Below are 13,834 nucleotides of genomic sequence, written 5' to 3'. Positions count from 1 at the left end.
TCTCTGCTGTTTCCCATTCCCCTGTTTGGTGGTTGCCTGGATAAGTTGTTTTATAGGAACACTCCAGAGATCATAACAAGTACTTCAGACAGAGAGCTTCCTACTCTCTGTTGGAGCTATGCCCTAGCGGTGCATCTTATTGCTTAGGTGGTCAGATCATCTGACACTCTCAGACAATGAGCTAGCCTTGCAAGGAACACCAGCTCTCAAGCAATGGTAGAGAAGGCAGGGAGCTGTCTTTTCTACAGCATTGTATTCTTGACACTAATAGTATCCCTTTAATGTGACAAAATTGAAGATTATGCTAGCGCAGTGTACTAATAATCTTAATTTTAATAATGACAGGAGGCGAATATTTGCATTAACTTTCTTTACTAACTCCATAGCAGCAAAGAAAAACTGTTTAAAGAAAGAACCAATCAGAGTGAGTCAGAGAGTATATAAGCCCAAGCATAGCCAATCATTTCCTCTTGACTAATGCGACATCACAAGTTCATAGTATGATAAACTGTGTCCGCTCCGTTCGCGCAATTGGAAGCGCGAACACGCACGAACACCGAGGTAGCCTGCTCTGATCGTGCAGTAAAAATGGCACGAACAAGGCGGAAAAAAACAGAATGAAAGTGGCGAACGTAGCCACTCGAAGATAGAGAGGGGAGGGGAGGGAAGGGAGGGGGAATGAGGCTTTCCCCACAGAACGGGTCTGAAGTAAAAGCAGGGGAGACCAATGACTGCTACCCTGCCACCCCCCCAGTACATATATAAGTAGATCAAACAAACTATGTATACAATAGCATTATTAACATACTAACATGTACATAAAGTGACAGTTAAGGAATCAGTACTCTGACCTGACTTGTGATGGAGCAGCAAAGAAAGAGGAAATGATTGGCTATGCTTGGGCTTATATACTCTCTGACTCACTCTGATTGGTTCTTTCTTTGAACAGTTTTTCTTTGCTGCTATGGAGTTAGTAAAGAAAGTTAATGCAAATATCATGTGATAAAATTACTGAAATGGTTACTATCACCTCACCTCTCACCATATTAAAATTTCACCAGCCACCACTGGTGGCCACCTATGGCCCAGGAGCTGCACAGCAGCTTCAGAGCTGTGAAAATAGTTTGCTAAGCTTGACCCCACTCACTGTCCCTGTTTTAACAGTGTAAGGGCCTCCAAACTATTAAACTAGTAGTATTATAAAGTAAAAAAATATATAATTTGACATAATATTGTATGTCCATCTCATTATAATATAACTGGACTCACTGCGCAGGTGGCTGATATGCCAAACAGAGAAAAACATGGCTCACAAGATGTAATAAATGTTGTACACTGTACTGATGTGTCTGATCAGCATTTCATACCTGATTACTCATTTTCTCATGTATTCGCCGTAGAGAAACATGAATAGTTATCTAATTTTTCTTAGTATTTCTTACGACGTGTTAGGGAGGTGTGATAGTTTTGGTTGCTGTATAGTAATAATTACTATATTGTTGCTTTGTGACAGATGGAAGTGGTATGATTGATATGGATGCCTTGATGTTGGGTCCATCAGTGCCATCTAGGTGGATGGTTGGGTCCATCAGTGCTTTCTGGGTGACAAAAGCCTTGTTGGGAGTATTTCCTATATTTGTGCTGTGTGACTAACATGTGAAATTAATGCAGTGTAAGCATTAGTTACGATGTGTCAATGATTGTTGAATGTTATGACAAAAACCAAACTGACCCATCTAGTCCAGACATTGTGTTTTTGGACCGATCTTTGAACATAATCCTGGGATATTTTGTTTTGTTTTTTAATGACAAACTGTTACATGTAAGTTGATAGTTGTGTTTCACTTATCTGTTACATGTTACTAAAGGGATTATTGGGGTAAGGCATGCTATTCCTGTAATTATAAAATACGCCTTCGTCTTTACACTTATTCCCATAATACCATATTCACACAAGTGCACTGGTCTTTCCCTAGATATGCTGGACAATTGCATTCCATCATAGCTAACTTGGAAATTTGCTGCATATTATATATCATAAATAAAGGAAAAATATGATTTTCAAAAAAATAGATGAACAAGTGTAATTAATAACCTAACCATTAAAGCTATTCTTGGGTTAATGGGTAAAAAAATTGTCATTTTATCTAGTATTTCTAAACCATTTGTTATTTTGCTGTGTTACACATTTGAACGTTATTTGGAACAATCCAGTTTCAAACAATACCAGAGAATAATAAACACTGCTAGGATAATTTGTGGTGATTATTACTAAATTTTATCTAGGCAATTAAATAATAATTTGAGTGTGTTATCATATGTTCTGTTATATATATTGAAGGTAATAGTTAATAGGTAATAGTGGGCTACCTTGATACATAGCACCATTAAGGATAGAAGAGTGCCTGTACACATTGAATCTTTTTGTCTAAATTTTATTTAACTGGTTTTAATTTTGGCGGCAAATTTCAATTTCGTTTTAGTCATAGTCTTTTGACCAAAAAGCCATTTTAGTAGTCATCTGAATGGTTTGTTTTAGTCGACTAAATCTCAAAAATGTTAGTTGACTCAAATTGTTAGTCAACTAAATTAACACTGGTTTATGAAGCCATGTGAAGTAAAACAAAAGATGTTTTATGAAACATGAGATAAACACCTTGTATACAAACTCAAATTCTTTGATAATGAAATGTAATCACAAGCAGTGAAGTAGTTATGCCTTGACCTGTTCAAGCCCCATCAAGTATTATTTAAACACTACCAATACTCCCTATAGGCCAACAGTAACCCAAAACCATCCTTCGTATTGCTACCAGGATGACTTCTAGGATGATTGTAATCTCACAAACCACTGGGGTACCACTTTTAGGCTTTACTGGATTAGGTTATGTTCATAGGAATTCTGTCTTTAAATATAACCCATGTTAGTCATTATAACTACAAGACTATAACATCCATCCATCATATGTAACCAGATTCATGCTGGTTGAAATTAAGAAGAGTTGTCATGCAACAACATTTTGCCTATCCTTGCATTTGTACTTAACATATACTAATGTTAAGTACACTAAATAGGTCACTAGCAAAGAATTAGTGGTGCTGCCGTCAAGACCAAATTATGTACAAAATACAGACTGGGAACAGCGACAAACACACACACACAAAAAAAAAAACTTTGAAGTTATAAAAGGCTACTTAAAATAACTTATGTTGGCCAACAAATTTAGAGACTGGGCCATATTGTGTTAAGCCCACCACTACTTCACACTACCCCAATATCTGTATGTCCTACACTAATTTTAATATGGGAGATTAACATGCTTACCGGTACTTATATTTTTAGTGCTTAAACGGTTTCCGACACTCTTCAATCTATGCTTTCCTGTGGTCACCACAAAAAAATATGGCTTTCCATTTTACAAGGCCACTTAAAATCCCCTATCTTAGCAAACAAATATGGGGATTCAGTTAAGTGCATCCAACTGTGAGGGTAAATGGTGACTGAAAAAGGGTCAAGCTGAATTTATTGTAGTTGTTTTTGTCATTGACATTTATTTAATTGAATAATAGAATCATGCGTTAATCAATATTAATTCTTGCTTTGCAGAATCAGCGAATCACAAACTCAGCTGGACAGGCGGCAGGCCATTGCGGTAAGCTTTAAAATTGTCTTTGTGTGCTCTTGTATACACATTTCAGTTTGTGGTCATTCATGCTGAAATTATGTATTACTTGAAGGTGGTTATGGTGGTTTGACCAGCTCTATCACAGATTCAAATGTAATTTGCATATACATTTAGGTATATTTTTATGTCAATTTACTTAAAGGGACTCTCCAGTGCCAGGAAAACAATCTGTTTTCCTGGCACTGCAGGTCCCCTTTCCCTCCCACCTCCCATCCCCGGTTGCTGAAGGGGTGAAAACCCCTTCAGTCACTTACCAGAGGCAGCGACATGTCCCACGTCGCTGCTTCTTCCTCTGCCGCCGCTCCTCCCCTTCATTACGTCAGCCGGCGGGGGAGACTGATCCCGCCGGCTGGGGAGACCTAACCAGCCGCCCATGCGCATTAGACCTCTCCATAGGAAAGCATTGAAAATGCTTTTCAATGCTTTCCTATGGGGATTTTAGCAACGCTGGAGGCAGTGATGTATCCTGGTTTTGTGCTGCCCTAGGCATGCAATAACTGTGACGTACTATATCACGTACCATAAGCCACAGGGAAGTATTTCTAGGTACGCATGTTAACAACTTCTTCCTTGGGTGAGTAGATGTCTCGCTGACAGTTGTACATCTTTTATAAATGTCTCTAGCTACAGAAGAAATCTGGTTACTGTAATGTAATGACACAGATACAAGCACTGTTCACAAATAACCCTCCATTTTATGTGTAAAACACACTAACAAACTGACTTTAACTTCAGGAGAAGCGAAGGCGCCAAGTTGAGATCGAAAATAAGAGACGCCAACTAGAAGATGACCGCAGACAGTTGCAGCATCTCAAGGTGAATGTGTTTTCTTTCCCTCATTTACTACTGTAATCTTCCAATGTCAGTGTGTCACTGTGTGGGCGAGATGTATAAATAAAGATGCATTTGTTATACATCATTCCCCACCTCCCTGTTGTTGCTTACCTCTGTGCTTTAGATTGTGATTTAAAGGGACACTGTCAGCACCAAAACACGCTGTGACTCATAGAGCCTTCATGAAAAAGTAGAATGGTTTCACTTTCAGTCAGATCTTATAGCATAGTTCTAACAGTAAAGTGTGTTGACTTTAGAATTTCTTATATGCTGTTTTTTTAATTGAACTTTAATAACATGCAGGAGACTGTTACCAGGGAAGGAGATAAGACATTCTAAATTAAACAAATTGTGCAAAAAATGTGGGCTCTTTGTGTGTAGAGAGGCTGTCTGAGTCTCAGAGAAAAACATCACTTCCTGCCTATCAAGGAGAGCTAGGGATGTATAAAAAAAGTGAAATGGGACCTAAATGACAGAGAATTGAGTAGTGAGACTACAGGGGCATGATTTATATAGGCATCCCAACATTCCGGATTTTGAGTCTTGTCTCAACATCTCAATTTAGTTCCTTGGTGTCTCGGCTCTGGGGACACCAGGGAATTGTCCCCAGGCAGCACAGCACTTGCGTCATGCAGGCTCTAGGACCATACTGGTAGAGCTTCAGCAGTGCTCCCCTCAGGGTCCTGGGGGCATTGTGTTCATCACTAATGACATGGGTCTGTGGTGATGCCCCCTCATGGCTCCACCCTCCCCGTCCCCATTTCAGTTATGATTTAGATAACAAAACCACTTAATTAAGCTAAAGTTGTTTTGGTGTGTAGAGTGTTATTTTAAGATGGTTGAATTGATTCAGTGCAATAAAAATAGATTGTGATTTCTTTAAAATGGCTCTGTTATGTTTTTTCTTTCTTTTAGTTTTCCTTTGTTATGCCCCTTGCTTCTTAATGATTAAACTCCCGTATTTGGCACTTGTCTTTATTTACATTTATTATCCTTTCTTCCTCGTGCCAGTGTCACGTATCCATCCTCGCCATATAAAGATTACAGTAGTAATTACCTTTCTAAGAATAATAGAAGTGCCGCTCAGCAGCTCTATGCCATATGTCAGTGGACGCCGGACGCTGCAGATCCACTCTAATATATAGCCCCACGTCCGTCCACGGCAAAGAAAACATTGACGTGCAGGTGACGTCAGGCAAAAGACGCACACACACGTTTTGGGGTCAAAGGCCAGGTTAGGCCAATTAAATCCACAAGAGAGTTATTTAAACTCACTTATTCCTTTAGCTCATTGCCTTGTCGTGGTTTCCCTTTGCTGGGTATCCGAGAGTGTGTTCCTGATCGTATTATTCTGGTTTTTGACTTTGGCTTCATTTTAACTTCCCTGATTTCTGGTATCGCTGACTTTTGGCTTTCCCTCATCGTTGTGTCTCATTCTGTATTTCTGACCTCGGCAAGTATTTTGACTATTCTTTGGTATGTTAAGTCGGGCCATTCTAAGGTCCGGTTAGACGTTATCCCTAGTCATAGGTGTGATACTATTTCAACTAGTAATCCTGACATTACGACATGGCCATAGATCCTGCAGAATTGTGTCAGCACATAGCAGCTTGCAAGAGAAATCTAGAGGAGAATGATCACCATATGGATCAATTTGCCCAGGCTTTCAGTACGCTTCTTAATCGGACGGCTCATTTACAGCCTGATGTTCCTCTGACTATTTCACCTCCGCCTTATATACCTCCACCTATAGTATATAAGGCACCTACTATCTCCCTATCTCACCCTCCACATTATGATGGCAATATTCAAGAACGCCGGGGATTTCTCAATCAGATTGAGTACCACTTTGAGGCCTCACCGGGGTCTTTTCCCATGGATAGAGCTAAAATTGGGTACTTTATGAACCAACTTAAAGGTAAAGCCTTAGCTTGGACCAGTCCATTATGGGAGAGTAATAGGAGCATTGCTTATAATTACCAGGAATTCCTTGCGGAATTCAAATTAATGTTTGAACCACTAGGCAGGGAGGATGTTGCTTCCACTGCCCTTATGCGTATCAAACAAGGGAATCTCAGATAATGGTATAGAATTCCGCACCTTGGCTTCTGAAGTAGACTGGACTAATAGCGGATTAATCTCTGCATTTAAAGAGGGATTATCCAAAGCTATCCTTGACAAAATTGCTGCCAAAGATCTACCTAAGAGGTTAAATGAATTTATGTGATGCAGATTGATAACCGAATTAAGAACAGGGAAATTACTAGAAATAAAACCAGACGTATGACTATGTCACTGGCAACTCGTTTTTCCAAACCTATCGTCCCTGGCCTCTCTGAATCTAAACCTATGCAGTTAGGGGTTACGAGACTGTCATAAGCAGAGAAACAGTATAGGAGAAAGGAAGGCCTTTGTTTATACTGTGGCAAGAAAGGACATATGAGAGATGGTTGTCCCATACGTTCGAAAAACTTCCGCACCTAAGAACCTTAAGGGGACAGATCTTAGGTGTGTTTGATATGTCCTCTGGTAATATCCAAAGTAGATTTCTCCTTGATTTCACCACCCTTTGCAACAAGAAAAGCTTTTCATGCAAAGCCCTGATGTACTCAGATGCGGCAGGAAACTTTATTGACATATATTTTGTTAAAAAACACTTCCTGCCTATTAAGGAGAGATCATCACCTCTGGGAGTTGAGCCTATTGATGGGAGACCTCTCTCTCAACCTCTGATTACCCACGAAACCATGCCTATTAGCATTACTATAGGAGCTTTACACAAGGAAGATATGACATTTCAGATAATTGCTTCCCCTTCTTGTCCCATCATATTAGGATTGCCATGGCTCATCAAGCACAACCCTCATATTGACTGGGCTAAATAGGAAATACTGGAATGGGGTAAAGACTGTATTGAGAGATGCATGTTACCCATTACTAAGAGAGTGGGCATTGTTAATTTGACTATTTCCACACCTCAGACTTCCGAAATTCCTATGCAGTACTGGGAGGTTAGAGAGGCATTCAGAAGAGTCAGACTAATACTCTACCTCCTCACAGATCGTACGATTGCTCCATGGATCTGCTACCCGGCACTATGCCCCCTAAGGGGGCAGTATACGCCTTATCCCCAAAGGAGAGTAGAATCATGGATGAGTACATCAAAGATTCTTTAATTAAAGGCAACATACATAAGTCATCCTCACCTGCTGGAGCAGGGTTCTTTTTTGTGTCCGAAAAAGATGGATAATTATACCCATGCATTGATTATAGGGCATTAAACAAGATCACCATAAAAATGCCTATCCCATTCCCCCTATCTCTGAGTTGTTTGACAGACTCCAGGGTGCTAAGATATTAAATAAGATCTTAAATAAGGTTGCCATAGATGGTATTGTAGGTTCAAATTAAATGAGTGCAATGATGACTCATACCTACTTCAAGCAAGCATACAAAACGTAGGTATTCTTTCCCCTCTACCGGCAAATACTAGAAACCTCTTGAGGACAGATTAGTGGGAAGAGGGGGCAAACATCCATGCATGACACACAAATATAATGGGTATTAAATGCCCTTGCTATTAGTCCCTAAAAATACCTTCATGGATGTTCTATGCAAATGCTTCATCTCTGCTCGATCCATGCCCTCAACTCCAGTCAACCAACACAAAGGCAAAGAAAAAAGATTTCAAAGTGCTCCATATTCACCCTTTGTTAATATTATTATTATTATTATTGCCATTTATATAGCGCCAACAGATTCCGTAGCGCTGATATGTATCACATTTTAGGGTCCAAGCCCTTGGGTGGATCTGGTACCACCACACTGACCTTTATGTCCCTAATCCAACAAGTTTGGATTGAGTGACATATTCTCTTTTTTGTTTTCCCTCTCTACTTTATTTCTGCTATTGTATTTAGATATCACTTTATAAGCTTACTTTGCTTTCTAAACGTTAATTACCTTTATTTTCTTATCCCCAGTCAGCTGCTTAGAGGAACCTTTGGCAGCTGAGTGTAAGCACAGTACCCTAAAAGAGTCAGAGAATATATATATATATATATATATATTTACATAGCTGTGTATATATATATTAGCAGCAATGTACAAAAATAATGCAGCTACAGCTGTCTGCATTTATTTGGGACACATTAACAAATAACCTAGTTGTTGGATTTTGTGAAAATAAATTAATGCAAGCAAAAATATTTCTGTCAGTTGTTATGCAGAGTTATTAATTGTTTGATTTTAAAATAAAACAGTGAATTTGACAAGTAATAATGTTTGGTCACTGTTTCCACTAGTGATTTCACTGTAAGGTCAGACCCTTAATTGTATATATATATACATATATTGAATAATCTCTGCACTCTCAACCTAATCCTGGTGTATTTATATATATATATATATATATATATATATATATATATATATATATACACACACACATTTATATACATAAATTGCAATATTGTATTATTTTATTTTACTGTAAACCATACTTGATTCACCCATTGGTCTGCCCACAGTCCAAGGCTCTTCGAGAGCGCTGGCTTCTTGAGGGTGCACCAGCTTCCACCCCTGAGGAAGATGAGACAATGAGGAGACAAATGCAGGAAGATGAACTCAAGACTCGAGAGCTGGAAGACACCATTCAGAGGTACCTAGAATTGTAAAGACCTGTGTTCAGAATTAATAAACTAACATTGGAAAAAAAAATTCTCCTTTGCAGAGTTTTACACAATACACAGTTAGTTGATTTCTCGTAAGACAGATACTTCTACCAATTGGAAGTCATTATGTATTCTTTGGTTGTAATATAGTCAGTAATATTATAAGTCCATTAAAATTTGCAAGAAGAAGACTGGAGCAAGTTGGTTGGGTTTTTGTTGTTCTCTGTTGGTCAGGCAGTGCAAAATAGGAGGGGAAAAATGGTCCTCTGGTTTTAACATTAAAAAAAAACCACACACACACACACCCAAGAAGGAGCTAATATTTTTTAAACATTGCATTGCATTGGGTAACTCCAAGCACCATGACCACTTTAGTAAATTGAAGTTGTCATGATGCTTGCACATATTACTCCACCACCATCAGCATCATCAGGAGATCATAAGCCAGCCTGGAAGAAGAGTTCCAGGTTGACCAATGTCAATTCTCTGCATATTTCTGTACACAAAGTTGCATTAATTGGCTGACACTCTCAGTCGATAACCGACTGGCAGTATTGGCATGAGGCTTATGCAGCTCTTTAGAAGCTGGGTGCATGTCACGGTGCATAGACTGCCTTCAAAGCCTGGCAAAGAAAGAAGCCAGAGTAATTCTGGAATCATAACCACTACAGCTGGCTAAATCCTGGATGTTGGTGTGCTTCGAAGACTGGGTTGGGAATCACTGCAAGGATAGTGTGACATAAATATAATGTGTGACATAAACATAATGACTGACAAGCATACAAGTTTGGTTCTTCTGGCTGTCTGTATTCATTCACTAAACCTATAATGCCTTGCAGGATCAGTGCAGTAAGGGCTCTATCCTAATGTCTATGAGCTATGTTGAATGAATGTAATGTTGTAAAATTGTTGAATGACTCAAATCATGGTTTGCTTTTTTAATCACGTAAAAAGCATTGCTTACTGTCCCATAAAACGTAAATGTGTGTTATCTCATGTGTGTTATCTCGTTGTGTACATATGCACAAACCTCTCATTTCCTCCATGCTGAGTGTATTCTCATAATGAACTATGTTGGAGCTACATTCTCTGGGTGAAGCAATCAATATGACCATTTTATTGGTTTTCATGATGATTGCCTTATATTGAGAACAATATTTCACCAGGATTATGCTTGCTTTATATATTTAAAAATAGAATACTCCCATCTCATTTTATGTTTTAACCTCATCAAGATGGTCAGAATATATTGGAATTTATCTATCCCCGAATGAAGCAATGTATTGCTTTCTATATAGTGACCTCCATGAATATTGGCACCCTTGGTAAATATGAGTAAAGAAGGCTGTCTCTTTAATCTTTCAAATACACAAAAATACTCTGATCTCATGGATATCAAATAATTGCAAACACAACACGGTTTATCAAAAAAATATAATATTTTTTGTTAAATATATGTGTGCCACTTCCGTTTCAATAATATTCCCATTGATATTTTTCATTGTTAGTGCACATGGGTGTCTAGGAATAAGAAATTGTTCAACCATGACTTCTTGTTTCACAAGGGTGTAAATACGAGTTAACACATAGGGTGAAATTTCCTTTTATCACTATGGTAAGACAAAGGAATATAGCTGCGATCAGCGGCAAAAGGTTGTTGAGCTTCACAAAATGGGAAGTGTCTTTAAGAAAATAGCAAAAGCATTGAAAATCCATTGATAGGGCAGTGTAAGAAGTTCCACTCAGCTGCAAATGTTATGAATCAACCTGGAAGAGGAGGTGTGTTTATTTTGTTTTAACGCACTGTGAACAGGATGGTTAAAGTTGCCAAAAAATCTCCAAGAATCACATCTGGAGAATTGCTTCTCGGGGTCAGAAAGCTCCAAAACTACAATTCGACATCACCTACATCACCACAAGTTGTATGGAAGGGTTGCATCCAAAAACAAACTCAAGCATCTTCAATTTGCCAGACACTACTAGAACGTCAAATGGGATCAGGTTCTAGTGCACAAAGAAAGCTATTCATATGGGAAAGTACCTCAAGTACACAGTTACTAGTGATGTCGCGACCACAAAATTTTCGGTTGGCGAACAGTGGACGCGAACTTCCGCAAACGTTCGCGAACCGGACGAACCGCCATTGACTTCAATGGGCAGGCGAATTTTTTTTTTTTTTAATTCTTAATTTTTTGTGCTTAGAATAACAAACAGCTTTGCTTCGCCACGACAGCTGGAGCAAGCAATGCAGTAACAAACATTGACATGGCATAACAAGACAGCACATTTTTATATTATAGAGAATAACAACAGTTGATATCTTAAGACCTGCTTTCATCAGTAAGTTAGGGCAAATAGAGCTGTGTCTGAGAAGGTCTAAGGCAGATTAATTAGAGTGGTAATTAAAGATTGGAAACAAGAGTAAGCTCCCAGGGGGGTCCCAGGCTGGCGACATTCAGTATGCTGGACAACAGTATAATACGATATTGGCAGCACTATTTTGGTGTTTTACATGATAATGAAGGTAAAGCTGTGTATATAGCACATTACACATGGAGAACTATGCTTTATGTAACACATGAGACGGAGAACAGGCTGGGTCTAGAGCTTATAGTTCACCTTATCACTGGTCCCTGCACAATGCCAGCTGACAAAATTAAGTTAATAAGTAAATAGCATATACACAAGGGCATGGTACATCTACTGGTGGCTATCTAACCACTTTCAACGCTTAAGAATTAGACAGCAGGCTTATGCCCATTAGAGAGTCACCGGTCAGCCGATTCCAAGGCTCAGGAAGAGGAGTGTGTTGTAGTAGGTAAAATGTCCTTGGCAGAGTTGGTTGCTCAGGTTGGTGATGCATGCCCCTGATGCCCTCCGTTGTTATCCTGGGCTTCTGTATCACAGTGAGGCATTTCGGATCTCTGCGCCCGGTTAGCAGTGGAAGGAGCTGGTCTGTACGTCGGGTCCAGGGTCGTTGAGGAGTTTTCGACGGGTGATACTTTATGGCTGTCCGAGGGTGATTTGCAGCATCTAGCATGGGAGGCTGGTTTGTGTGGGCGATGTGTGGCGCTAGGCTGTGTCTCTGTCCCCTCCGCCTGGCTCCAGTGTCTGATGGTGAGTGTCATAAGGTGTGCATCATGCTTGGGCACTTGTGTTTGTGTACCAGGCTAGCTGCTGCGGGTCTGGCGATGTCTGTGAGCCATTCAGGTTTCAAGTGGTGCAGGGAGAAAGTTTGTCCCTCTCCATAGGCTCTGGCGCACGTGGCCTCCGCCATCTTTAATGGAGGCTGCGGGTCACAGTGGTGATGTCGCTTTTGCCCTGGATGTTTTGTAGCGGTCGGGGCCCCGGGGCGTGGGCTGGGATCACCCCCCCGGCCCAGAGGGGGGAAACGGGGCCGGTACCTCGTGTGCTTAGGTCCCTGGGTGGGCACCGTTAGGCGGGATAGCGGAGCAGCGGCCGTCTGTCCCGCTCACCGCCGGAGTAGGCCTCCACCGGGGTAACGAAGGTCTCTCCTCCAAGGGACTGCAGCTCAAGGAGCCAGCCTCTCCCTGGATCCAGTGTCCCACACTCATCGAGAGCTGCCGCTGCGGGTCAGTATTGCCTTCCAGGATCATAGTTTCATGGTTGAAATTTAGCTAAGTTTTTGGAGCTGATCTGTCTTGCGGCCATCCAGCTCAGCGGTCCGGCCCCGCCCCCCCGGGCAGGCGAATTTAAAAATGTCATTGAAGGTCTCTTACTCCACCCAGCCACGTACAACACCAAGGGTCCCCAAAAGGTGACAACAAGCCCCCTGGGACGCCTGCTGTGTTTGGTCTTCCACCTCCTCAAAGCCACCTTCCTCTGACTTCTCTTCTTCAGACTCCTCTCTCTGCGTTGCCTCTCTCTGCGTTATTATGAGGTGTGTTAAGTAGTACTATTCCTATCAGTTTAATCCCTGTTACGTCCCCTATCAGGGGACGTGTATATGGCATTGATTTTAGGAACCGGGAGATGGAAAAAGATGCTTGGTTGGTCCTCCTACTTCAAATTTGGGGCACTGCGCGTGTAATCTAATGTGCCACCAGATAGGAGTGGTGTGTTAAGTAGTACTATTCTTATCAGTTTAATCCCTGTTACGTCCCCCTCATCAGGCCTTTTTTAGTCAAATGTATCGCCCACTGTCAGTCCCTTCGGGATCCATCCCTCATTCATCTTAATAAAGGTGAGGTAATCTAGACTTTTTTGACCTAGGCGACTTCTCTTCTCAGTGACAATACCTCCTGCTGCACTGAAGGTCCTTTCTGACAGGACACTTGAAGCGGGGCAGGCCAGACGTTCTATCGCAAATTGGGATAGCTCAGGCCACAGGTCTAGCCTGCACACCCAGTTGTCAAGGGGTTCATCGCTCCTCAGAGTGTCGATATCTGCAGTTAAGGCGAGTTAGTCTGCTACCTGTCGGTCGAGTCGTTCTCTGACGGTGGATCCCGAAGGGCTGTGGCGATGCGTAGGACTTAAAAAGTTTAAAGCAAACTTAAAGCATACTTTTTTATTTATTTTGCAAATGCTGCATCCTTTCCGACTTATTGTAATTTGGTAACATTTCCGCCACTTTCTGCTTATACTGGGGGTCTAGTAGCGTGGACACCCAGTACAGGTCGT

At 40.8% G+C, this 13,834-nt stretch overlaps 1 protein-coding gene across 2 annotated transcripts in view; it reads left to right on the top strand.

Annotated features, from left to right (window-relative positions):
* PALM (paralemmin) overlaps positions 1 to 13,834 on the top strand; it is a 90,526-nt gene that overhangs the window by 45,866 nt on the left and 30,826 nt on the right. For both annotated transcript variants that reach the window (XM_063455578.1, XM_063455577.1), the window contains exons 2-4: positions 3,608 to 3,653; positions 4,422 to 4,502; positions 9,050 to 9,180. In XM_063455578.1, the coding sequence (XP_063311648.1) occupies positions 3,608 to 3,653; positions 4,422 to 4,502; positions 9,050 to 9,180 (258 nt within the window). The remainder of the gene's footprint in view (positions 1 to 3,607; positions 3,654 to 4,421; positions 4,503 to 9,049; positions 9,181 to 13,834) is intronic.

The sequence above is a fragment of the Pelobates fuscus genome, chromosome 5, assembly GCF_036172605.1.
Source record: "Pelobates fuscus isolate aPelFus1 chromosome 5, aPelFus1.pri, whole genome shotgun sequence".
Classification (NCBI taxonomy): domain Eukaryota; kingdom Metazoa; phylum Chordata; class Amphibia; order Anura; family Pelobatidae; genus Pelobates; species Pelobates fuscus.
Note: the sequence above shows the minus strand (reverse complement) of the source record. Positions and strands in the feature narration are given on the sequence as shown.